This window comes from Manacus candei, unplaced genomic scaffold, assembly GCF_025592945.1.
Source record: "Manacus candei isolate 608988 ecotype Guabito, Panama unplaced genomic scaffold, ASM2559294v1 h1tg000065l, whole genome shotgun sequence".
Lineage (NCBI taxonomy): Eukaryota > Metazoa > Chordata > Aves > Passeriformes > Pipridae > Manacus > Manacus candei.
Genome location: NW_026138113.1, coordinates 355,096 through 380,674, shown reverse-complemented (window position 1 = coordinate 380,674; position 25,579 = coordinate 355,096). Strand labels below are relative to the sequence as shown.

Below are 25,579 nucleotides of genomic sequence, written 5' to 3'. Positions count from 1 at the left end.
CCAGCGGAAAGGTTTTCCCAAGCGAAGGGAATGTTTGTATCTTTTTTTTTGTAACGGAATTGCAGCAGGAGGCGGGACCGGGGCGGTGGGGACGCACCCCCGGGCTCGGAACGGGCCCCAGCGCACCCCCGTTACCGGGCACCGGCCCCGCCGTGCGCTCGGTCCTCCCGCGCGCCAGGGGGCGGCCTCACTGGTTGGGTCGCGCCGGGGAACCGCGGCCGCGCACCGTGCGCTGCCGGCGGGGGCGTGGCGCGGCCGCGTGAGGCGGCGCTGATTGGTGGCGCCGCGCCGGTGGGCGGTCCCGGCGGCGGCGAGAGACGGTGCTGATTGGCGGAGGGCGCGGTGGGCGGGGCCGGCGGCGGACGCGGCGGCGCGCCCCGGCGGAGCGGTCACAGCGGCTGCGGCCATGGCGGTGTGCGCACGGCTGTGCGGAGTGGGGCCGGCCCGCGGCTGCCGCCGGCGCGGCGCGGCCAGGGAGCAACGCCGCGGGGCCGCCGACAGCGAGCCCGACACCGACACTGACCCCGAGGAGGCGGGCGGCGGAGGCGGCGTCACGGAGGACGAGGAGGTGGCGGAGCGCATCGAGGGCGGGCGGCCCGCGCCGCCTCCCGTCGAGGCCGGCCCTGCCGGGCGGGCCCCGCTGTCCCTGCTGGAGCTGCCCCCGGAGCTCCTGGTGCAGATCTTCGGCTCCCTTCCCGGTACCGACCTGCCCAGCCTGGCCCGCGTCTGCACCACCTTCCGCCGCATCCTCCGCACCGACACGATCTGGCGGCGGCGCTGCCGCGAAGGTACCGCCCGCCCCGGGGGGATGGACGGGCCCGGGGGTGCAGAGAGGGGATGGGGTCAGGAGTGCGAGGTCAGGGGCCTGGAGGATGCAGGAGGAGAGGGAGAGTGCGAGAAGATGATAGAGTGTGGAGTGGGGTCCTTAAGGGATGCAGAACGGTCTGGGGATGCGGGCTGTGGGGCCGCGACAGGGGCACGCAGGGCTCCATGTGTGGAGGGCGGAGAAGAGGGCACAACTCGGGACCTGCGGGCACTGCCCCTTGGTGGTGGCACTTGCTGCAAAAGGGTGGCATGTGGCGAAGGGCGTCGGTCTGGGGTTGTGCCCCGGGGGCAGCTGGAGGGCAGGAATGGGAAGGGAGCAGCCCTGGGAGATGATGCCTCCATGTGGGGTGTCCTTGGGTGAATCCTGAGGATGGGGTGTTGCAGGCAGCGAGAACAGGGAATGCTCGGTCCCCGAACTAGGGAAAAAAGGGGCTCTTGGGATTCCTGGAGCCGTGGGAGCACACCGGTGGGTGCACGGAGGAGGGCAGGTCTGGGAGAGAGTATCCATTTGGGAATTGTGGAGGAATCCCAGGTTAGCGTGTGTGTTTCCCGGGGAGCGCCTGGTGCAAGGATGCTGTGCTGCAGTAACGTGAAGGCTTTGGGGGTGGTTTTTCCTCAGCCCTGCTCTGTGAGGCTGCAGATCTCACTCATTACTCCTCATCCTCACTCATGTGGCTCTCTGTCCCCTGTTTGTTAATCCAGTGCCTGTCTCACCCTCCAAGGTCTGCCTTGCTGTGCTCATCTCTCCAAACACTGTGATCCTGCCAGGTGCTTCTGCTGCCAGCACATGAAGTCATGTATATTTTCTCGTTGTTTGTTTTCTGCTTTTAATACCAGTGAGGGCATCGGGATGCAGGATTTGGGTATGTCAGTGGCTGCCTGCAGTGGGATCCCTTGGAATCCATGAAGCCTTGCAGGAATGAATTCATGCCTTATCAGCAGTATTCAAGAACCTTTGGACAATACAAAGGCTGTACCTAGAAAATGTAAACTGAAGCATTTTTATTTCTTAGTTCAGCGTTGCCCCATAAATTAATATTGTTTTTAGGAGACAGGCTAATAAAATGGGGTTAATTCTTTCCTTGTACTCCTCTAGTGACATAGAGTCCTCACGGATGTTTGTGTATTTGGTGAATGGTTTGCAAAACTTCACTGATTAATTATTTTAATAGGTTATGGTCCTGGCAAAATGGTCATATAGGAATGTATATAGCTTTTAAATATAAGCTAAGTTGGCTTGTAAAGTAACCACTAAATTAGGCCTGATGGGGAAATGCATTTATTTATCATGTCTGCTCCTTGGATTTTCTTGCCAGCATGTAAAGCAATGTTCAACAGCTCAGCTGAAATGTAGGGAAGCAGTGGGCTTTGTATGGCTAAAACTAAACTGGGCAGGAAATGAAGGTATTGAGACTACACTTTTGTCTGAAGGCCCTTAGCTAACAACCAGGTGAGAGGTGCATAAACCAATTTTTGATTGTTTTTGCACACTATTTCTTGTGTTTCCCAATATACCCATTCCAAGCAGTGTCAGGGAGCACGCTGGGGGGCTGCTGGTGGGACTGAGGAAGATCATGTGCCACAGGTGCCCAAGCTCTGCTGAGTAGATGAGGGGCAGGTTCCTGGGCAGAAAACTTCCTACATGCGTGAAAACTGATACTGCAATCTTTCAACCAGTCCTGGTTTTCCAAGCAGGTCCTAATCTGGACTTCTCAGGCTGTTTGTGGTTCTTTGAATTGCTCTGCACAGCAGTGAAAGTAATTACTGTTGTGTTAGGACTGTCACGTTGAGTAGATGTACATGAGTATCAAAATGGGCATTATTTTATAGGTATATATCAGGTGTTAGTATATAAATACACATACAATATTTAGAAAACCCTGTGCTGTGTTCCTGTGCAGCCATACACTGGTGCTGTGTGACAGTCAAACATAAAATGTAATCACTTTTTGTAATCTTTCTCAAGAACAAGCCACTTCCCGGCTGAGGTCAGTACTTAAAGGGTGTGTTTGTATCTGCCTGAGTCTTGTTGTGAGGCTGCATGTTCTGAAAACAGGGTGAGAGCACTTGTGCCCCTCCAAGAATACCCCTTGTATTGGGGCCTTATTCACTCTGCCGATGATCATGAAATCCTAGAATATCCTGAGTTGGAAGGGAGCCACGAGGATCATCAAAGTCCACCGTGATGTTCCAGAAGTAACTGGAACTTGGTGTCAGTTGTATGTGCAAAACTACACGTGTTTTCAGAAATGCACAACAGTGAAGAGGCAGGAAGGACAATCCTAAAATTAAAGAGAACAGAGAGTAGCTTCTCTGAGAGAACCTGGTTGTTGCAGTGCTTTGTTTTGGCCATTTTTTTACCTTCATCTTGGACAAGAACAGCCTGGCTGTGTCCCAAGTTGGACAGGGCCCTCGATCCATGGAGTGTTGGTGTGTTGTTCTTGCCCTGCTGTGGGCCAACTCAGCTGTAGATTAGTGTTGAAAACATGTTGTGGTTATTCCAAGTATCTGCCTGAAAATACAGTGGCTTTTGCTGCTGGTTGTGAACTGGGAGAGCACTGGGGGTAACCAGGAGTTGTGTAACACTGACACGGCTGTTTGGACCGTTGTCCTTTTATCATTGCAACTGTTTGGGGTAAACAATGTCTCTGAATTGCTTCCTTGGCAAGAAGAGGGTTGCAGTCACTTCCATGTTTTCTATAAATAGGAGACTGCTGATCTCTGCAGTGGGAGCAGAATTAAAGCCCATTTCACCCTGGCTGGTGGCCTGACCTACCTTGGTTAACACCTGATAGTCCATTTTACATGGTAACTGCCTTCATCTTAAACCAAAACAGGGCAAGTGCAGCAGAACATCTGGGAGCAGACCAGTAATGCAGAATAAACAGCTCTAGAACCTGAATGAAAAGGCTTTTGTTTGTGAAAACAACTTCCAATGACTTTTGGACCTGCTGGAAAATGTCAGCAAAGGGGTTAGAGTTTCTGACCTTCAGGTTGTATGGAAAGAGGTGCCTGTGGACAAGAATGGTATGTGATTTTTACACCCTGAGGGAACTGTTGGATGGAGTTCAGCTCTCACAAGACTCCGAGGCATCCACACAGGAGTGGTAAATACAAGCCTTCCACTGGGAGAAGTGTCTGGGAGGGGACTTGGTCTGTCTTAATCTGAAGGTTCAACTTTGGAAACAAGAAGGTGGTTTCCAAACTCATCTGCCTGGTATTTCAGAGGTGCTAACCTGAGAACCTTCCATTTCAGTGGTCACTGGAATAATCCAGTGAGTTTCTGTGCTCTCTGTTTCATGTCCAGCCTTGTGAACATGCATTTATCTAGGAATAATTGGAGGACTTGATTAGAGAGGACACAGTGGAAGTTCAGCAGTGGTAAAGGCTGTCAAGCTCTGCCAGACATCCCAATTTCCTCTGAATTGCGGATGTCCACACACAGATGGCAGCTGCTCCCTGGCATTGCCATGCTGAGAAAGGTGGGAAAAAAAGCAGGAATTTGGTCTCTGGTATTAGCACAGGGGTTCTTCCCAGCCTGGGATGGAAGAGCCTTGTTTGTTTTTTAAACTTCAGCATAACACGGCTTCTCGTATGGAGGAGGAGGGAATGTGAGGCTTGGAAGTGTTGGGAGCAGGGCAGGGTATGTGACACTTCCAGAGTATTAGTGCAGATCATAATAAATGGAGGCTGCTTTTCCAAGTCCTTTAAATTCCAGTGCATGTGACCATGGAAACAGCACCGTGTCCCTGTGTTTGGTAAATCAGTCAAGCACTCCTCACAATCCCACTCCAATAGGCTTTCCAGCTGGTCAGCTGGGAACTTGAAAACCAATTTCCATCCTTGCTTTTGAAGCAGAATTAAGTAGCCATTTTCTAACGTGTGAGTTTTGGTGACTGTTAACTCCTTAAAATACTTTACTCAGTGAGCTGCTGCGCTGAGATACATTTCCTTAAAAATAGATTTAATTGTACTGAAGTAGAATTTTCCAGGAAGCTCGAGCCCTTCAGAACTTTCTTGGAAAAGGATTTCTATTCTCTGTAAAGAAAATCTCACCAGTTTTATTTTTCTGTAGCTATTTGGAAGCTGTCCTTACTGTTAATTTATGTCCCTCTTCTGGGTTAAAAAGAGACAGCCAGCTTTCTTGCTTGTGATATTTGGAGGGTTTTTTTAGGCACTGTGAGTCAAAAGACTGATTTTTCCTCATCAAATGGTCTGAACAGCTCCTGGGTCAGAAGAGCTGGAGTGATGCACTTATGGAGCTCAGCCATCACTGTGGCATTTTCACTCTCTGTAGTTGTTTGCTGACCAAAACAAGATAAGAACTAGTTATGAGTCTTAAAGCACACTAAGATGAGATTGTTTTTTTTCAGGATAATACTTCCTTATAAGCCTTGGATATGTAATGTCAAGTAGTGTGTAGCGATATAGAAATCCTAAGTTTTTGTATTATTTTTTTTTAAAGGAGTTTGGTATTTCTTGAAAGAAATCTGAATCTTTCCAGGAAAGATTTGAATTACAACCACTTTAATCCTGGTTTGGCTTTCATAAAATTGTGCTGCAGGTTATCAGAGGCACTTGGGTGTAACTGGGATAGAGCTTTGATAACAAATTACTTCCCACCCCACCCTGTTGTTTGGTAATACCTGCTGGTAGTGGATCTGCCATGGCACTGCACTGAGCCTGTGCTTGGAGTGCTTTACAGGTCTGGGGAAAATATTCTGGGATAAATGAGCACCTTCTGGAAGAAGAGGGAATGTCAGTGTGGTCATAGTGCTGTTAGAGATGCAGTTTGGGCAGGATGCTCCATGTGTCTCCTCCCTTTCCAGTGCAGTACAAACACCTTCAGTGACTGACTTCAATCTGCCTGCAGTGCAAAAAGGGCACATTTTACCTGTCCTGGGGCCAGGGCAGTGTTTGTTTACATGGAAAGAGTTGCCTGTTTCCAGGCTCTGACCACAGTGTTCCCATCCTCTTCCAAACAGCTCTCACTTTCCGATCAGCTGAGGACACGTTCTGTTCCCTCCGTCCCTTGGATGTTGTACCCACGTGTGTGCACGTGCAGAGCAGCTGTGGAAAACCTGGATAGCTCTGGCAGGAGGGATGGGCACACAGGGAGGGTATGGATTCCCGGGCTGCCTTGGAGCTCTGGTTTCCCAGGAGTCTCTGTTGACTCAGCTGGCGGAGGCCCAGCACTGACTGTTGTTTGTGCTGGGCTGTTCTTTCCTTCGAGCTCTCTGGGCTCTCAGGCTGACTGTGCTTCCTCATCCCACCTTGTGTCTGATAACACTTAGAGCTCCTCTGGCTTTGGCCCTGGAAGTCAGCAGGAATTCTGCCACTGACCTTTGCATCTTTTGATGAAGGGCAACATGTTTGCTGTGCCTTCTGCCCACTCTCACCTTTCTTGACCTTGCTGCTTACCCAGAGTGATGTTGTGCAGGACGTGTATTCCCCACAGGCAGGCTGGCAGGAAGCCTTGTGCGTGCTTTATCATCATGGAAGTGTATTTATAGGCGGTAGGAGGTTGAATTAATTCAGGGAAACTTCTGCTTTTCTTGTATATGAAAGCTGAATTCTCACTTGCAGCAGGTTTCCAGCATTAGGTGGTGTTTGACAGCCACAGTCGATTGTTAATTCAAGGATGCTCGACCCAGGATAAGTTTCATATTTAGTGGTTTGATGAGGGTCTCCACAGACACACATGTCACATATCTGGCAGATGTTTGTGCTGCTGAGGAAAGGTGCTTTTAATCTGTGCTATAGATGTCTTTGATGTCAATGAGGGCAGTTTTCCGTTCTGAGATCTATCAGGGTCACTGCAGTAGGGTAGTTTTTGTTGCTGCTGATTTTTTGGGATCTCCCTTCTCTCATCTCCTCCCTCTGGGTTTCTGAGGATTTCTGGCACCGAGATGTTAGTACTTGCCTTTATTTTATTTGAAGTTTCTTAGAAGTTCGACGTTGACTTCCTGAAAATGAAAGGAGAGAATCTCATTTTCTGCTTCAAAGCTGCTCTGAGGTCTCCGACTTGCTTTGTTTTCGGGGTGTTCTGTAACAATCAAAGGCATTTCACTGTACAACAGCCCCTTCTCAATCTGATCTGCTTTCAAGTGTAACCATATTTGTACATGCTGATGCCTGTTTTATGTCTCCATTTCATTCTTTTTCAAGTCTGTGACCTTTTCTTTAGGATCCTAATAAGCAGTTTTCCCTGTTGGGTACCTCAGTGGGAGTAGATAATTACTACGCACAGTTGTGATTTGATCTAAACAGGCATTCAATCCCAGCTGGAATGAGGCCGTCTCCCACATTTCACACTCTTTCTGGTTGAGGTGTAAGCAGCTGTGACTTTGCTGTGTTTGTTTGTGCCTTATGGTGTGTTTGTTGCAAGCACTGCTTGTAAAATGTGTTGGATTCCACAGCGGAATTACGTTCAGTTTCTGTTTTTAAAGCAGAAATAAGATTTTGGTCTACTTTGGCAGTTTCAAGAAAGCACCTAATCAGATCCCAGTTATGCTCAAGCTGTGGATATCAAGACCCTGGGTACAAATCCCTTTGTGCCAGAGTTGACACTTTTATCTGTGTTGTTGCAGAATATGGAGTCTGTGAAAACTTGAGGAAATTGGAGATCACAGGAGTGTCCTGTCGAGATGTTTACGCCAAACGTAAGTGATAGAGCTGATATAAATCTGCATGTCCTTGCTTAGTACCAGTTTTGAGAGCATATAAATGCTGAATATTTATTAAGCTTTGATGGCTTAAGTTGCCAGACTTGCTACTGGCAGGGTTTTCGTCTGGGAAGTTGACATATTTGGAGGCTCATTTAATAGTAAGCAGGTGCCAAGAGCTGGGATTTCTGTGCCTCCCAGTCCTTTGGTGGGAAAAGAGCATGTAATTTGATTTTATAATAAGGTGTATTGAGGGGTTTTCATCCTGTTTTGCCATTTTTGGGTCTTGCTAAGGAATTAATGGGTATTTTTTCTAAGCCTTGATCTCAGTAAAAAGACACAGTTATAGGAGAGTGGGAGAGTGCTGTAAGGAAAGGGATGAGCATTCCTCTGGGCTGCTTCTGAAGGGGAAGAGCCTGGCAGGAGCTGTCACTGTGTTTTGGAAATGTCTGTGGGAGCGGGACCCCAACTCCTTAGCCCCACTGTGCCTTCTTGAGGTAGATGCACATCTTCTGTCTTGCAGGAAGGAGGGATGGGGCCATCACTGGATGAGGGAAACCAGAGTGGGCTAAGGGCTGGATGGAGGCCTGGATCCATGGAGAGGCTGCCTCCCTGTCCCTTTGCAGGCAGAAGCTGAGCTGTGAAAGTCACCTAGGGAATGAGAAGAGGGCAAAGTCTATGTAACACTTTCCTAAATGCTCTCACTGTTTACAGATTGAGGGATTTCCAGAGTCTAATCTGTTTGTTGATTTAATAACCTTCAGCAGATCTGTCTCACACATGTTTTCAGTCTCCCTTTGCACCAAGTAGTTTTGGAATCCGTTAGCAGAGTGACACTTGATGTGTGAGCACCACTTCTGTGATGGTCTGTATAAGGTGGATGTCCACATCCATCCAGCAATCCCAACTAGTGATGGTTATTCAAAGTTGGAATGATTGGCAGTTGTTTCTGGCTTTCGGGAAAGACAGCCAGCCACTATCTCGGCGTTCCTGCTCAGATCCATCAGCTTGCCCTGCCCCAGACACTCGGTGGAACAGTTTCCTGGTAGTGTCACCCCATTTTCTCTTCTGTCCCATAAACCTTTTTAGTTGCAGAGGAAGTAATTTGGGACTACTGGCAGGACTCACTGACTTTTGCACCCACTGACTGTGCTTCTGTAAGTGGGAAATAGGGAACTGAGCGTAAGTGCTAGAAAGCAGAACTAATCCAAGGCGTGGGCTACTGTCCATGGAGTTACTTGATTTTCTTGAGGCAGCAATGCAGACTTTAAGGACCTTGATTCCACTTGGAATTCACTAGATGCCATTTGTAAATTATGTGTGGGAATCTGGAACATGGAAGTTGTGTGTGAGAAATCCTGCTACCGGCTGTGCCTGAGACTGGGGCTGATGGAAACAGCTGGAAGTGAAGAGAGAGTTGGACTTTCCTGCATGGTTGGTCCAGATCCGTGAAATGGTTGGTGCTGGTTCCAGTGGAGCAGAGTTTGCTGGCACTCACCCTGCTCTGTCTGTTCAGGTATAAACCCACGGGTGAAGTCGGGGCGTTTTATGAAAATCCTTCCCGACTACGAGCACATGGAGTACAGAGATGTTTACACCTGCCGTACGTACCCCCTGCTGCCTGATGCTTCCTGCACTGAGCATGCACGACATGCTGCATGGAGTGTGGCGTGGCTTGGAGCAAGTGGCTTTGGGATGGACCTTGGGACAGCAGGGAGCTCCCATCAGTCACTTCTGTCTGTTGTGCATTAGAGCGTTCTGACCCTTTGGGGTGACTGGGAGCAGGGCAGGCAGTGAGGTGTGTTGGTCTCCCTTTGAGGTGCTTTCAGTTAAAATGTTGTCCTGGCTGGGTCCTGGGTTAGAATATTGTCCTGAGTTAGAATATTGCCCTGACCAGGTGCCAAAAGGAGGGTCTCTGTTCCCAGAACAGGAGCACTCACTCTGCTGTGTGTGAATTACTCCTTTCTTAGAGGAAATTATTCAGATACCCTGGTGAGGCCTCCCAAAAGCAATTCTAAATAAGCTTTGAACTGGTAAAAAGCTTTGTCTTGATCCAGGTGAGCTGTAGACAGATCCACAGCCCTTCCCAGGGAAAAATGCTGAGTGTTCTCATAGTAATTCTCTCCCTGCACAGTGAATCCTTTTAAGCACCATCTCTGTCTCTAGGAAACATCCTCCTGGTGTTTCAGAGATCGTGATTTGCCTTTCTAAGTCAAGAAGCTGCTCTGGATTAACTATTCTTTCCTTCCTAATATTGTGCTGGGGGAAGAATAGTTAAACCCTTGGAGTTTAAGGCTCAGTGTTCAGCTGGAATTGAGGGGGAAATACTGATCAGTTTACATCAATTAAGGAAGCCAGTACTGTTTGGTATTTATTTGGAGGGGATGTTGAGCTGTCTCTGATGCTCCTTTGGGTCTGCAGAGTTTTGCAGACTCCAGTTACTAATTCACTGGTGCTTGGAATGTAGGTTTTCACACATATTAATGTGTGGAGTGGATGCTGCAGAGTTTCCTGTGCTGAAGAAAGCAGCTGAGCATGGGCTGTGCAGGGGGATGGAGACTTTAATGTGAGTCAGGACAGACAAACAGCAGCACTAGAGCAGGAATTGGTACAGAGTTTTACGTTTGGCAGTCCTGCCTGTCAACACCAGCTGTGTTCCAGAGCTCGATGGGAAGGAGAGACACGTCCAAGCTGCAAGATGGATTCCTTTGGAGATTGGATATTTGCTCCAAATGTGCTGTTTATGATGTCTCAAATGACATTTAGTGCTGTTCCCTCAGTTGTAAATTCTTGAGCTACCCCAAACTTCTGATATCTCATGCCCCTTTTCTCTAGGGATGTTTTGTGTTACTTGGGGAAAGCTTGGATGGTTGGACTTGGTGATCATAGAGGTCTTTTCCAGCCTAAATGATTCTATTGGTTCTGAGTCCATCTGGTTTAAGATGGGATTGCCCATTTCCCCCTTTTTCCCCTCCTGCCAGGATTTACCATGGAAGCATTCCCTAATTCCTATTCATGCCAGCAGGTGAGTTTAGATCGCTTTCCCCAGGGATTTAAAACCACCTGGCTGACACTGAGCTCTTTCCATGAGCAGGTCAGTTATCACCAACCTGGGCACAGCAACTGCTTACATTGTTCCAGCTCATTTTACTTATAGATACCTTGCTGCATCCTGGGAGTCTGGGAGAGTTGCAGTAGATCAGGTTTTTCCTGTTCAGGACCCTCCCCATTCCCTGCTTTTCCAAGCCCATTCCCAGCTGGATTCAAGCCACTTTCCCGTCTGAAGAGCATGCAGGGCTGCTTGTAGAACGTGGATAATATCCAGGCTGGATGAAGGCTGTACTGAAACATCCAGTGGATGTGGGTTTGCTCAATTTGGCGGGATGTGGACTCAGAAATTTGGATAGGCAAGAAACTTCTTCAGGATTTAGCACAGGCAGCTTGCACAGCAGAGGAAAACCTTGGAGGAAGACCCAAGTGCTATTTTCTTTCGAGGAGCAGGAAGGGAAACAACTGTCAATCCATCCTGTCTCCTGCTGGGAAGAGCCAGAGCTGGAATTCATCAGCTTTTCCCTGCAAAGGATACAGCTGCTGGCTCATTGGGGCCCGGAGACACCCCAGGCTTGAAAATGGGGCCATGCTTTTTGCTTTGAGACTGGTTTGGGCCCTTGGCCAAGTACCAGCATTTTCCTCTGTAACTTTTGGAAGTGAATGGGGTTTTTTTGGCCTCCTCCCTCCTTTGCAGCTCCAGGTTTCAGGGTGGTCGGGGCGGATGGTGAAGGAGGCTGTGTCTGGGACTCAGCCGTGTTTCCTGAAATTGCTTCCAACAGGAGCTGAGGTGGGAGGGACATCCTCATCCCTCTTGGGCAGCTTAGTTTTCTGTCCTAAAAATAAGAATAAATTAAGAAAGCTGTTTTTTATCAGCTCAGTGCCAGACAGGGTAGAAGGCAGACTGTGGTGGGTGGAGCAGCTCATGCACAAACCATTTATTAATGTGTAATTCCTGAGCTGGGAATGTGGTTTGCCTGCTTGCCTTGGTGCTGTTTGTGCTGCACTTGGTTCCCTGGGTGAAACCAGGCCATCAGTCTGAAATTGTTTACTGCACAGGAAAAAGGCTCCTCCAGGCCAGTTGGCAGCATCTCTGGATATCACTCCCTGCTGTCCTAAACTTCCGTGGAAGTTCTCTGCTTTGGTGGAATAAAAATACTCCTTAGTTCTTGCTGTCTGAACTAGTTAATGAAACAAAGCTGGTGGAACAGCTGCACTGACACACAATTCTTCCTTTAAATGGATGCAAAGCAAACACCATTTTTCAAGCCAGTCCTGGAGGCCAGAATGGGTTATTGTGGCCTTCTGAGTTGGCCATGAACATCACTGTAAGGCAAATGCAGTATCTTCTTGCCATCTTTAGAGAAATAATCTGCATCCTGCTGTTCCTGCCCAAAATGCCAGACTGTGTGGTGTCTTCACGTGAAGGTTACCGGTCATGTCAGGGAATTATATGGACAAAAGGAATGGCTGACTGGGTAAGGACTGGAGGCAGGTTAAGGTTTCTTCACGAGAGGGGGTTTAAGATCATTCTGTAACAGCCATTTTCTCCTGCTTGCTGAAAACATTCCTACTTGTCCTTCATTTAGGTGAGATTGAAGGGACACCTGGCTCTCACCTGGCTCTGGAATGAGAAACAGAGGAGCCTCCCCTGCTGCTGTAGGCTTTGAGGGGGGTTGGAAGCAGCTTTTGGGCATTGCTGAGATGTAGCTGCTTATGTAGAATTTCTCAGGCCGTGGCTGACCTGGTCACACCACAGGATCTCCTGAGCTGCTGTGGTCCCTGTGCTTTGCCCGTGCTCTCAGTGGCTGTTTTAAGGATGCTTAAACTCTGGAGACAAGTTTGTCTACACAAGGCAGGGAAATGCTTTCAAAACATTCAAATTTCCCTGTTCCTTCCTGCCTTTCTGCCCTTCCTTATTTTCTGTTGCTTTGCAGTCTGAAGCATCAAGTGCATTTTTGGGAACTGGAGACAGCAGATATTTTGATTTGGTTTTAGCTCTGGGTATATAGTGTGATTTGCATTAATGGGACCATGTTGCATAAGTTTTCTGGGAATTCCTGGCGAGGTAGGTGGTTCTGCCCCTCCACAGGCCCAGGAGCAGAGAATAACATAAATGTGTGTGAGCTTGTGGGAGGCCTCAGTTCCAGAACTGCCTGGCTGGGGTTGGACACAACCAGTTTTCCTTAGTAAAGGCAGTTGTGAGTGGTATTGGTCAGTGCTATGTGCAGTCTGATTTTCATTCCCAAAATCCCAATTCCTTAGCTTGATGTGCTCCCTTGGGTGTCTCCCTGTTCCCTAGTGCTGCACCGGTACCGGCACATCCTGGGACTGTGGCAGCCGGACATTGGGCCCTACGGGGGACTGCTGAACGTGGTGGTGAGTGAGTACCTTATCCAGGGGCTGTGGTTTTGAGGATTGAGGAGCCTTTTTTTATGCTTTCCAGGCCTGGTGGCCCTTTTCATACCACTGAAAGTCTGAACAATCAGCCCTAAAGCAAGTGATTGGGACCCAGAGGTTCTGGGTTCACTCTTGGTTTCTTTTACATTGGACATCACGAGGAATTTCTTCACAGAAAGGGTTGTTAAACATTGGAAGGGGCTGCCCAGGGAGGTGATGGAGTCCCCATCCTTGCAGGTGTTCAAGGAATTGCTGGACGTGGCACTCAGTGCTCTGGGCTGGGTGACAAGGTGGGGATTGGTCACAGAACCCAATGATCTCTGAGGTATTTTCCAACCTAAATGATTCTGGGATTCTTTTCATCATCACCACCTTTCTCCAGAAAGTCCTTTTATTTTTCAGCTCTACTTCAAACAGCCCCAGGAGCACATAGAAAACATGATCAATATTTAAAGGAAAGACTTGATTTAGAGTTTAATGCTGATATTCCAGTGGCTGGCACAGGTTCAGCAGAGGTTTTAGCAGTGGCCCATCACTTAGGGCATTATCTTTGCGTGCAGCTGAACATTTTGCAAAGGGTTTTGCAGTTGTGTTCTTACACCTCTGCTTCCTATAGTTCCCACACTTCACCAGCCATGTCTAAGACTTGTGCATCAGATGTAGAGTGATACTGGTGCAAGACCTGTGGAGTCTGGCAGCTCTGGTGGTGCTGGGGAGAGCAGTTAATGAACAACATTTGACTGGGGAGAGCTGAGCCAGGAGTTTGCCTGAAGCCCTTGTTCTTTGCACCAGGGTTCAATAACTGCCAGGTTGAAGTGGAACAAATCATGAGGCCTTTGGGTTTTGCAAGATTCTGTTCCATGAACTGGTATAAAAGTGCATCCAAGTGCATCAATACTTACATGATACTGTGACCTTATAAAGACAAGTGCCTCTGTGGCGCTGCTCTGGTCTCAGATTTCTCTATTTAGAAAATATCCTGCCTCTGGAATTGCAGGGCCTGAGGGGCAGGGTTCTGTTAGTGCAGGAAAGGGGCTGGCACTTGTGCCTCTCAGCAGAGGAGAGCGTTGCTTCCTGTGCTGCCTGTGAGGAATAGGGCCAAATAATTCCTTGTCCAGAAGGGATAATCACGGGAAGCAGAGTTCATCTGTTGGAATATCTGCCAGCATGAGCTCTCAAACCAATTAGAGCTTGACTTGCTGTGTGGTCTCTCTCTCTGGATCCTGCGCTCCAGGCATCCCTCACAAAGTCGTTTGCAGCAATAAAGTCCTGATCATTTTCCAGTGGTGCAGGAAGCCTTGTAAAGAAACCCACACCCAGGGTGTGCTGCGAGTGCATATGGTCTGGTTTAATTGCTGGAAAGCCATTTGGAAATGCAGCAGCTGTTTTGCAGCTCCTGACCCAGGCCAGAACAGCCTCCAGAGTTTGCTGCAAACTCCTGAGAAACTGTACAAGGCTGATCTTGTGGGCTTTGTGTCTTTTACCTCTACAGGTAGATGGTTTGTTCATTATTGGATGGATGTACTTGCCACCTCACGACCCTCATGTTGATGATCCCATGAGATTCAAACCTCTCTTCAGGATTCACCTCATGGAGAGGAAATGTGCAACAGTGGAGTGTATGTATGGTCACAAGGGACCTCATAATGGCCACATCCAGGTGAGCTCCTCTGGCACTGCCAGCATCACCTGTCCTGGGTGCAGTGTGTGTGCCCTTTGGCTCTGGATATGGATTCATAAAAAAAATGGTAGAATTTGATTTCAGGGATGTGGATTTCACCACCTTGTTGTGTGTGTGGATGCCAGTTTTACACTCATTATGTGTCTGACAAGTTGTGTGGGCTGTTCCCTGCTCTGAATTTGTTCCCTGGCAGTAGTACAGTGAGGCTGTTGTACTGTCTTCTCTTGGGCTGGGACACTGTGGGAACACCAGGATGTGCACAGGCTGGGGGAAGGGATATGTAAAATGGCCTTGGGCAGCTGGTGAATGTGTCCAGGCAGACACACAGACCTGTTTTACAGCTCTCTCCAAGGTGAGACCTTGAGAAGATGATGCAGCATCCAGTCAGCATGTGGGATGCTTTGAAGAGCTTCCTGAGAGGTTGCTTGTTTTATTTTAAAAAAGAAAGTTGAAATAGAGAAGCAGCTTAAAACTATTATCTTTTATTAGAATACTTTGAGGGTTTATTTCTTTTTTATTTCTCTACTCTGCAGCTCCTGCTCTCGGTGCCACTTAATGATTTCTTTGTTGTATCAGATTCAGTAACATTTGTTGTGTAAAGCATTTACTGTAAACAGTCTTAGTTACCTCATCTGAGGTATCTCTGGACAGGTCTGTAACCTGTTAAATTCTCCTCCATGGTAACTACAGATTGTAAAGAAGGACGAGTTCTCCACGAAATGCAACCAGACGGATCACCATCGGATGTCAGGGGGAAGGCAGGAGGTAAGAGTGCTCTGCCAGGAGTCTGCACTGAGGCTGTTTGTGTGTCCCCTTTCTCAACATAAGCTGTTAGCTGATGTCGAGGTGGGAGGTGGTCTCCTGCCTTCTAACTTCTGTGTGTTTGGACATACATGAAAACCCAGGCTGGGGGCTTTTGGCTGAATTACTGTTTCAGGCAGTTCTCTGTGCCAGGGTACCCTTTGAGCCCCAGCACCCTTCTCCTTCCCCTGCTGTGACACCATTCCTGTTTGGTAGCAGACCTGTCCAAAGAGAGACAGCAGCACATATTGCACATCACACAACACTCCAGGCACTGATCTCTGTGGTATTGCTGTCTGAGTAATTAAGATCTTTCAAAGGCCTAGGAGTGAGTACCAGCTGCATTTGAATACCTGCTGGTCAGAGAGGCACCTTCCCACTGCTTGTCTTGCTCGAGGGATTAAAGGCTTCATTTGGTTGTTTATCCTGTGTCTGTCAGCTCCACCCAGCAAAGCAGATTCCTGACTCAAGTGCCTGTGTTAAGGTGCAGGTATCAATGTCAGGATAAATACCTGTTCCAGGTACTGGTGTTTGCTGCCAGCTGGCTCCACGTGACAGCTCTGATACTTCAGGAATGCTGTAAAATGCCTGTCTGCTAATGGGAAACAGCTGGGTGAAAGGGGTTAGTGAAGTGTTTTCTGGTGCTGTAGCAGATGAGAAATGCTTTAATACTTCCAAAGCGCTGCGTTAAGTGTTCGTGGCATTATGGTAATTGGAGGGTCTGGCTTTGGGAGATAAAGCAGGAAGGTTTGGAATATCACTTGGTAGGCTGCTATCTCAGTGTAAGCTGTTATCACACCAACTCATTGCGGGGTATTAACGTGTCAGAGCTGGAGCTGAGGTACTTCAGGAGATGGTTTCAAAGCACCCTTTGGATTTAGATGCATCAGTATTAAGTCAGCAGGATTTAACCTCCTAAACCTTCAGTGCCTTTCAAAAGCTTCCTGTTTTATGTTTCACATCAGGACAGGGCACAGGAGTCAGATGATGGGCACACAAATGAGTTAGTGCAAGATACGTCAGGACGTAAAGAAGTAGTAGATGAGCTACTTTGCAGTAACAGGTGATGTTTGTGGTTTTATTCTGAGGAGGTGTATTGGTTCTACCTGTGATTTATTTGAAGGGGGGCATGTTTATTGTGTGGTGACTGATAGTTACCATTATCACTGTTTGTTAAGCCTATTTCCAGGCCGGCTCTGTAGCAACACGTGCTTGTTCCCAAATCCAGCCTGATCCTCTGTCTTTGGCAGAGCATATGCCCTGTCTGTGGCTCTGCCAGTGAAACATGCTGACAGGGTGAAGTCATGTTGGGGGACATCACTGAAAGGTCCTTATCTTGCTCCTTTCCTCCTTGTGCTGCAGGAATTCCGGACGTGGCTAAGGGAAGAGTGGGGTCGGACTCTGGAAGACATCTTCCATGAACACATGCAAGAGCTCATCTTGATGAAGTTCATCTACACCAGCCAATATGAGTAAGAGCTCCAGCTCTTGGTATTGACGCTGCTGCAATTTCACAAGCATATTGGAGCATTTGTCCTGAAGATAAGGGTTTTCCTTGGGCTCTCACAGCCAAAGGAATGCTCTCTCTCTGCAGGCCCCTTGCAGGGATACACAGTGCTTTCCAGAGGTGTAATTACAGCAGTAAGAACAAGGTTCCAAGTTCTGTACAACAAATATGCACAGTAAGGTGCTTTTGAGTCATTTAACTGTGTTTAATTGGAAGACAGGGCAAATGCCTTTGGTCCCAAGGAGTGTCTGCTTATTACCATATTAGTCAGCAATATCCTTTGTAGTGCAGAAATTATACAGTCCCTGAGAAATTGGGGGGTTTTAACCATCACTCCAAGCTTCTAATACCTCAGAATAGTTCAGAGTACAGCCACCTCACTGTAACATATGTTTAAATATGCTTCACTCTTAGGTTTTCTGGAAATTCCAGGGAGTGAGGAAGTTTACTGTGACCTTGCTGTAGGAATTTCCTGGTGTGCTAAGTAGGACTGGGAGAGAAGTGAAGGGAGGGAGAGAGGAAGTGCTTGCAGAGGTGTAAAGCGAAATCCACTAAGCTTTGTTGGTATTGCTGAAAAGACAGATCCCACCTCTCTTGGCGACATCCTAAAGCTGCTGGAGGAGCAGAATGCCAAGACATTCCTCATGGTGAGGGATTCTCCCTTAACCTCTCTCTAATGTTTTTGTTTTGCACAGCAACTGCTTGACCTACCGCCGCATCTACCTCCCCCCCAGCAGCCCCGACGACCTCATCAGGCCAGGGCTCTTCAAAGGCACCTACGGGAGCCACGGGCTGGAGATCGTCATGCTGAGCTTTCATGGGAAGAAAGCCAAGGGGACTAAAATCACTGTGAGTGCATTTCCCTTTCTCTCAAGTGCTTGTTAAAGTATTCTCAATGCCATGGATGAATAGGAGGGATCTCTGTGTCAGACACGGTCAGTTGTTGCCACCCCAAACCCTGTTCCCTGGGGGGGTTGGTGGCATTGGGTGAATCTCAGCGCATGCAGAGTAACTAGAACCTGATCTGCAAGGTTTCTTCTCATTCCACCTGGCTTCCCCTTCCCTTCCTCTCCCTTCCAGCTGCTTTCTGTGAGCAGCTGGTAGCAGGTCACTGGAGATCCCTTGCGTGTGTCTGAGGAGCAGGTACCAAATGTTGGCAGCTCTCCACTGCAGTCAGGCAAGTGAGCTCCTTCCTCTCTGCAAGGAGGATTCTGGCAAAATGCAGCCACAGCTTTGACTTTCTTTCACCCTTGGAAGTACAGCCTGGCTTGTAGCTTTTGATTTAAAACTTTCTGGGAGAGGGGGAAGCAGAGATGACAATTGACAGCTCAGGGGACCACAAGGTCCAAGTGGCCCTTTTTTGTTGCCAACTCGTTGACTGTAGAATCGGGTGAACTCTGTCGAAGTCAGGTGATGACGTGGGGAGGACATGGCTCTGAACTCTGTAGCTCCCTGCCTCTGCAGCTGCGATGTTGCTTCCTGTCTCTAGGGAGATCCCAACATCCCAGCTGGACAGCAGACAGTGGAGATCGACCTGGCACACCCTCTGCAGCTGCCCGACATCGAGAACCTGCGTGACTTCAGCGAGCTGTCCCGCATCGTCCTGGAGGTGCAGGAGCAGGTGCGGCGGGAGGAGCAGGAGCAGGAGCAGCGGCAGGAAGAAGAGGAGCGTTCCCAGCAGGCTGCCTCCCAGCCTGCTGCCAGTCCCCTGGGAGGAGAAGGTGCCGAGGGGGAAGAGACTGCCGCTGGTGCAGAGGGAATGACCCCGGACAAGGCACCAGCTTCCCAGCCCTTCGTGCTGCCCATGGGAGTCATTTCGAGGAATGAGGACTATCCCCGGACCTGCCGAATTTGGTAATGGGGACTGCTGGTGCCAGTTGTGCCAATCACTTTTTGAAAGGGAAGGGGGAGTCTTTGAGGTGTGTCCTGTATTTGTGTGCCATTTACCTGTCTGCAGATTCCCAGTCCCTTGGGATCACATTTCACAGAATCCCAGAATGGTTTAGGTGGGAAGGGACCTCAAAGCGCATCTTGCTTTACCCTCTGCCATGGGCAGAGACATTTTCCACTAGACCAGGTTGCTCCAAGCCCCATCCAGCCTGGCCTTGAACACTTCCAGGGATGGGGAGTTCACCACCTCTCTGGGTTCTGCCTCTGCCACCCAATCTCCCACGCTCTTGTTTGCTCCCTTTTTCACCACACTGCCATCTGCCATCCCACTTCCTTGCGAGATCTTATCCTGCTTACTTCTGAAGCCAGCACCTCTCCTGTGTTCCACACACCTCCTTTTTTTTTTTTGGTGTTTTGTTTCCCAGAGCTGCCCAGCTCATATATTTAGAACTCTGTTCAAGCTACTTCCCGTTCCTGTGTGTGTCATTTGTGTTCCTTGGCTCTGGGAACACAGTGCTCTCTCCCACCCTTCCCTGGCCTCTGGTGCCTTGGGGCCAGACCTGGAAGGTGTTGAACACTCCAAACAGTAGGTCCAGGCATGCAGAGAGCCTTGTTGAATGGGAGCTGGAGTCAGTGAAGCATCACACTAAATGAAGTGTGGAAAAACAGCCCAAAAGCTGAGGCTTAGGCAGGTGACATTCAGCCACACATCTGTGCTCATGGAAAAACCTACCAATAGCTGGTTAATCCCAGAAGGCTCCTGCTGTCACAACTAACTTGTGCTTGGATAGAACCCTGCTCCACCTGCTGCTTGCTTGGAGGTGGGACTGACCTTTATTCCTCCTCAGATCACGGTAGATTTTTCTGCTTTTTAGATTTTTCTGTCCCTTCCCTTCAGTTTTGCACAAGGTTTGTCTCTCAGGTCACCCTCTCAATATGCCTTTCATTTCCTGTGAGGATTGTCTGGGCCTCTGTTGATCCTTGAGTTGCAAAAGTAAATCGCAGATGGGCTTCTGGGCTGAACTACAGAATAATTAGGATGTGCAGGTGCTAATTAGAATAACCCAAAGCAGCAACCTGCAAATAGCAGTGGAGAGTTTCTTGTCTTAAAATGGCATCAACAGGTGTTTAAGAAAAGACTGGATGTGGCACTTAGTGCCATGTCTAGTTAGGTCATAGGTTGGACTAGATGATCTCAGAGGTCTTTTCCAACCCCCTTGTTTCTGTGTGTGGGCAGCGTTTTATGTGAGGAAAAACTGAGTGTAAAACTCGCTGTTCTGTGGCGCCCATCAGCGTGTTTGACAGTGACCTCATCTGTCACTGATCTTGTTCCACGTTGTTCATTTTTTTACTAAACACTGGGTGATCCTGGCTGTTTCTCACCCCTCTTTTGCTCTCCTCTCCTGGCAGTTTTTACGGGACGGGGCTCATCGCCGGCCACGGCTTCACCAGCCCCGAGCGGACGCCGGGGGTGTTCGTGCTCTTCGACGACGACCGCTTTGGGTTCATCTGGCTGGAGCTGAAATCCTTCAGCCTCTACAGCAGGATCAAGGTCTCCTTCCAGAACGCAGAAGCGCCTTCCCGTGAGGCCTTTGATGAGATGCTCAAGAACATTCAGTCCCTGGCGACTTGACGGGTGGTTTGTGACGGACAGGGCTCGGGGTTGCAAAGGCTGCTGCGCTCCCCCAGCCAGAGCTGGGGGGGGATTCCTTGCTCTCGGTACCTCTGGATAAAAGCATGCACTTTTAATAAAAAGCCTTTTTACCCCAAATGTACACACCCCAGTTAAAATATCCATGACTGCCCTTTCCTCCCTGCCACTCCACGCTGCTTCCCAGCAGTCCTTGTTACCCAGTCTGTGGCATAGCTTTGTAGAGCTGAAGGGATCCTGCAGAGGAGGAAAAAGATCTTTCTTACTGCAAAAAAAAAGAATGTATTGGGACAAAAATAATGCCAGATGAGAGGGACAGGCAGTGACAAAGCATGTCCTCCTCTCCAGAGAAACGTTTCTCTGGGTGTAGCATTGCCAGGAGAGGGTGGTGTGATACCTTCATCCTTGGCTTGGGAATTGGAGTGTGTGGTTTCCTTTGGAGAAGTACCCTCAGCTTGGCAGCGAGGGGAGGATCCCCACTGCAAATGAGTGTGTGTAGCGTTATCCTGGCTTCTGGAGCTTGATGGATGTGCTGTCCCTGGGGCTCCAGGTCTGTGTGTCTCCCTGAGCATAGAGGAGATGGTTCTTTTTTCTTACAGGAGCTGGGTGTGGAACTGGAAATGGGTGTAAACTGAAAAAGCTGATGTGTTCCAACTGCTTTGTATCTGAAAGATTCACCTCAGGTCTTGTAAAAGTGGGTCTGAAAATGTAAAGGAAGGAGCAAAAAGAAAACCAACTGTGAGATAAGGGCAGCTGGAGCCTGCTGGCTCTGATCTGTGATGGGCAGCAGAAGGTGCCACGTGTCACTGTCACTGGTGTGACCCCAGCTGGGTGTCATTCCTGTATCAGGTTGCCCTTTGCAGTCCAAAGGAGCGACGAGGGATTCTCCTCATGTTGCTGTGGCTCCTTCTGGCGCCTTTTGCAGTGGGTGCTGACAGGTGGGTGCTGCTGCTCCACTCACAGCACCCTTCTGTTCCCTTTCTAGTTGTACTTGTCTCATCCCAGGTGATTGTTGCTTCCACAGAAAGCTTTTGAGCTTGATTTCTTTCCATGGTATCTGCATTCTGTGGCAGATCTGAGCTCCACTGGGAATTGTGGGCTGCAGGCAAGGAAGTAGATTCCCTATAGACTGTTCTGTACAGGAAATCCTGGTCAGTGCTCATCTACAGACTCTGAGTTGTGCTATAAACCATCAGCATTAACATGATCCTTTGTTGCAGTTTTCCTCTGGCTGTGACGACAAACTCCAGGTTCCTTCTCTTCTACCCAGATCAGTGTCTAAAAAAAACCTCTGCCTTTACATCTTCTGCAGGTTTAGGTTTGTAAATGTGTCTGTACATGTGCTGGGAGCTCAGTCCCTGCCTGGTTCCACTGCCTGTGAGCAGCTTTTATTCTCACTCTCACAAGGGCTTTTTGCCATTTCTGGCTGTCGTGTGTTCCCTCAAGCTGTGTGAGAACCCAGGCTCCAGCAGAGACGTTGAGCAGCAGGTCATGTCACTCACAGGATTAATTCCTGTCTCTCTGGATAGAGTTTTACAAACGTCTGCGAATTTGAAGGTGATTTAGGGCACTTTTTTCTTTGTTTCCTGCAGCTTTGTCAGGAGTGGAAAAGCTGCCTCAGTGTTAGAGTTGAGGAGCTGAAGTGTTGTTACTGTCCTGGTGAATAAGCTGTAAAAAGGAGGTTGGTTGTGAGCAGCCTGTCAGAGGTGTTCCTGTGGGCATCAGCAGAAGGAAGAGTCAGTTCAGATCACACAAGGCTGGGAGAGAGGGAGGTGGCAGTTCCTGTGCCTTGGTGAGTGGGCAGAGAACTGACCTGGAGCTAAAATCAGGCATCTCAGCCTTTTGCTGTAGCTGCTGAGCTCTGTGCAGAACATGTGCCTCATGTTGCAGACAGAGGTTTCCAGGTTTGATGCAGGTTTCTGGGACACCTAAAGATGTTCAGTGCTGGGTTAATGGTTGGACTTGATGATCTCAGAGGTCTTTTCCAACCTGAATGATTCCATGACTAGGACTCTGGTAACTGGGTGGCCAGTTTATCTTGGAGTTTGCTGCTAGGCTGGTGCAGTCAGCGTGTTGGCTGCCTTGTGTTCTCTCTAACAGCCTAAAGGGATGAGAGATGTCCCCTTTGGAAGTTGTTTCCTTTGCTTGTCCCAAAAAACAGCTTTTCTTCAGCTGGATCCATAGCTCTGATTGCAGATTCCTCCCCACTTCAGTGTCCCCACAAAAAATAAAAATCATAAGAGTTTTACACAACTGACTTGATAGTTTTTGCATTCGGTTTTTAAATTAAGATTAAAAATTTTAAAATTGAGATTAAAATTTTATAAATTGAGATTTTAAAGTCCAGACTGCATTGAATGCCCTGCAAGCACTTGCCTGAGGCCTGAATCACTCTCCTGAGTACTGACCTGACTCTGTATCCTCCCTCCTCCTTGCAACCTGTTACAGTGGCTTGGCTGAGTGTGTAAAGTGCGTTCCACCGCTGTCATGAAAGTTGTTACCTGCAGCTTCCCAGGAGGCTGCTGGGAAGTGCAAACCCATGGATACCAGTTGTCAGGAGGGTTTTGCTCCGTGCTGAGTCCGGGTCTGCTTTGTCACCTGGGCAAGGACTTGTTGGTTGACTGTTGGCGCAGGTTGTAGCTTGTCGGTTCTGAACCTTTCCAGTGTCGGTATCAAGGGTCTCCTGAAGGCGAGACCTGCTTGGCTGGCTGGAGAGAAGGGCTTTGTGGAGTCTTGATGCCTTGTGGGAATTTTTCACAGCTCAGCTTTGCCCCTGTAGTGGCATCTTTTTATTTATAACTCACCTGGTTGGCCTCAAAATGTCAGGATGTGCCTGATTAAAGGCAAAACCGCCGGTACCCCCTGGCTTTGTTCTGTCTAGAGCAAAGGAAGTAGCAAGTTTGGTATTAATATTCCTCCTCTGACACCTTTTCTCACCTTCTGCTGCTCCAAGCCTGGCAGGTTTTTCAGTTTTTTGTGGCATTTCAGAACAAAATTCCCCCTGATTTGGCTGGGGGTGAGTAAAGCTGTGAAGATGGTGAATTTGGAGACTGGCAGAAGTGCTGGGGGTGCTCCTGTGCCTGTTCCTCTGTGCGTGGCTGCGTCAGTGCTTTCAGAGCAAAGCAGGATAACATGGTGGGGAATTAAAACTCACAACTCTGAAATCTTTGGGAAAGGGCAACAAGCAAGGGGAGTGGGGACAGATTTAGGAGCAGGCAGTTTGGATCTGAGGATCGCCCATGGCTGAGGGGGATGTGACCAGTGTCCTGATCCTGCCTTTCCTAAAGGGAAGCAGTGCTGACAGGACAGGCTTTTGCTGTGCTGGTTCATCTTCAGTACAGGCTGTACCACCCCCTGCACAGCATGTCTTCACTGCATCCCCTGCTTCTTTCCCAAACCCTAGTTTTCCAGCTTGTTGGGATCTTTCTGTGAGCTGTTGACAGGGATAATGTGTGGTGGGGCCTTGCAGATGGCGATAAATTCCTGGTGCTGACGTCTCCTCGTCCTGTTGGCTCTGTGGAAAATCTTGGGGACAATTGGCTTGATTTCTTGATCCCAGATGGGTGGAAAGTGCTGGCGAAGATGGAAAACAACTTGTCAGGGGTAGGAATACTCTTGGCAGAAGCCTTTTGCATTAAACAAAAGCATTTGCAATGAGGCTGCAGAGCCCCAGTGGCCACAGCAAGACCTGGGGCTGAATTCTGGCTCAGGAACAAGTGAGTGGTTTACGTGCTCAGACTGTTTTGTGCTCCTCAGTCCTGCTCTCTGTGTTGTCAAAACACATGGATTTGGCCAGCTGGAAAGCAGGAGCATCAAAGCTCCTCATGCAGCCAGTTTGTTTGCCTTGGGCCTGATTTCAGAGCTGTGAATGTGCTGTGCTCGGGCGTTGTGGTTGTAGGAGACTCTGCAGTGCGTGGGGATTTGTCAGGCTGGTTTTTACTGAGGAGGAGGAAAAAGGGTGGAATTACTTGTAAGTTTGGGTGTGAGCTTCATTCTGGAGCGAACAGCAATGCTGACATAGGAGTCTGGAATGGGACAGCAGTAGTCAGAGGGCAGTTTGTTGGGAAACAAGTACTGGGGAGAAAGGGAATTCCTGTGCAAATGTGCTTGGAGGTGTCAGCTACCAGGAAAAACCCAAACTGCAGCTGGCTCAGTGTTTACTTTTAAACAAATGACTTTTTACTGCTTTTTATTAATTTAAAACTAGTGGAACTTAATGGGAGTGTTGAGTGTTGTGTGGAAATGGATTGTCTAATCTCAATTTGCTAGTTTAGGGAATGATAATGGATTAACTCTCTCTTGTAGCTGGTTGCTCACGTGGCCAATAACCCTCCGTTGTGTTCAGCTGCCAAAGGATTGTGCTGCCCTCAGACAGCATCACTTACCAGTGGGACAGTGAAATATTTGAGATGTGAAGTGGAGGATAAGGTACCAAACTGTGAGTGCCACTGACCTTTGGGGTTTTTGTGTGCTGAATTTAAAATGTATGATTCTGGTTTTTGTTTGGATTGCAGTCTTTTTAATTTTTGAGGCAAAGAGCACTCAGATCAACTGTGTTTATTAGCTTAATTAAAGCATTCTGCACTTTTTTTTCATTGATTGATACTCCTCCTTCCCTGTTTCTGTGTGTATTTTGCACTCACCACTTTAACATGACACTGATGGATTAATCTGGGCATCTCCTGTAGGCCTTGACTGTAAATAAGTCTATAAAGTACCCCATGGTACTTATTAAAAATGAAGGTGAAACACCAGATCCCTGCTTTGTACAGAGGGCAGTGGGAGCAAAAAGGTGAGATTTTCATTCCAAAATATCATTTGACATCCAGCACCTTGGTTTCATGCCACAAATATCCTTGTGGAACATGGTAACTTGTAGTTTAAACACCTCACCTGCCCAGTCTGCTCCCCTGTTCAAGGGAGGGGGTTTTGCCTGTCCTTTTCTTCGTGGGTTTGAGAGGAATGGGGTGTATAAACCCAACACTTGGCCTACTCCATCCTGGGTTTTGGAAAACTGAGCGAAACGTGTGTGTTACTTTTACACCTGATCATTGTTACCCGAGAAGCCTTTTCCAATTTCAAATAATAAAAAGCAATGTTTTGTGAACTTA

General features: G+C 48.5%; 2 protein-coding genes across 3 annotated transcripts in view; one reads left to right on the top strand and one right to left on the bottom strand.

The window, feature by feature from the left end:
* Positions 1 to 25,579, bottom strand: part of MAP1LC3B (microtubule associated protein 1 light chain 3 beta) — a 155,554-nt gene that overhangs the window by 17,506 nt on the left and 112,469 nt on the right. The gene's annotated exons all lie outside the window — the stretch shown is intronic.
* On the top strand, positions 384 to 25,579 carry FBXO31 (F-box protein 31). 2 transcript variants are annotated; one of them, XM_051805728.1, is made up of 10 exons: positions 384 to 788; positions 7,416 to 7,487; positions 9,007 to 9,093; positions 12,841 to 12,917; positions 14,431 to 14,598; positions 15,310 to 15,384; positions 16,783 to 16,892; positions 17,623 to 17,776; positions 18,417 to 18,781; positions 20,228 to 25,579. In XM_051805728.1, the coding sequence occupies exons 1-10, from the start codon at positions 407 to 409 to the stop codon at positions 20,448 to 20,450; spliced, it is 1,713 nt and encodes a 570-aa protein (XP_051661688.1). In that variant the 5' UTR covers positions 384 to 406; the 3' UTR covers positions 20,451 to 25,579. The 2 variants fall into 2 exon arrangements, with proteins under 2 accessions (XP_051661688.1, XP_051661689.1); XM_051805729.1 differs by lacking the exon at positions 9,007 to 9,093.

Bases quoted from the DNA above. Each gene is read 5' to 3' on its own strand.
- FBXO31 (XM_051805728.1), top strand. From the start codon at position 407: ATGGCGGTGTGCGCACGGCTGTGCGGAGTGGGGCCGGCCCGCGGCTGC. The intron at 9,094-12,840 runs GTACGTACCCCC...CCTGTTCCCTAG, and splicing joins CAGAGATGTTTACACCTGCC to TGCTGCACCGGTACCGGCAC. The intron at 16,893-17,622 runs GTAAGAGCTCCA...TGTTTTGCACAG, and splicing joins ATCTACACCAGCCAATATGA to CAACTGCTTGACCTACCGCC.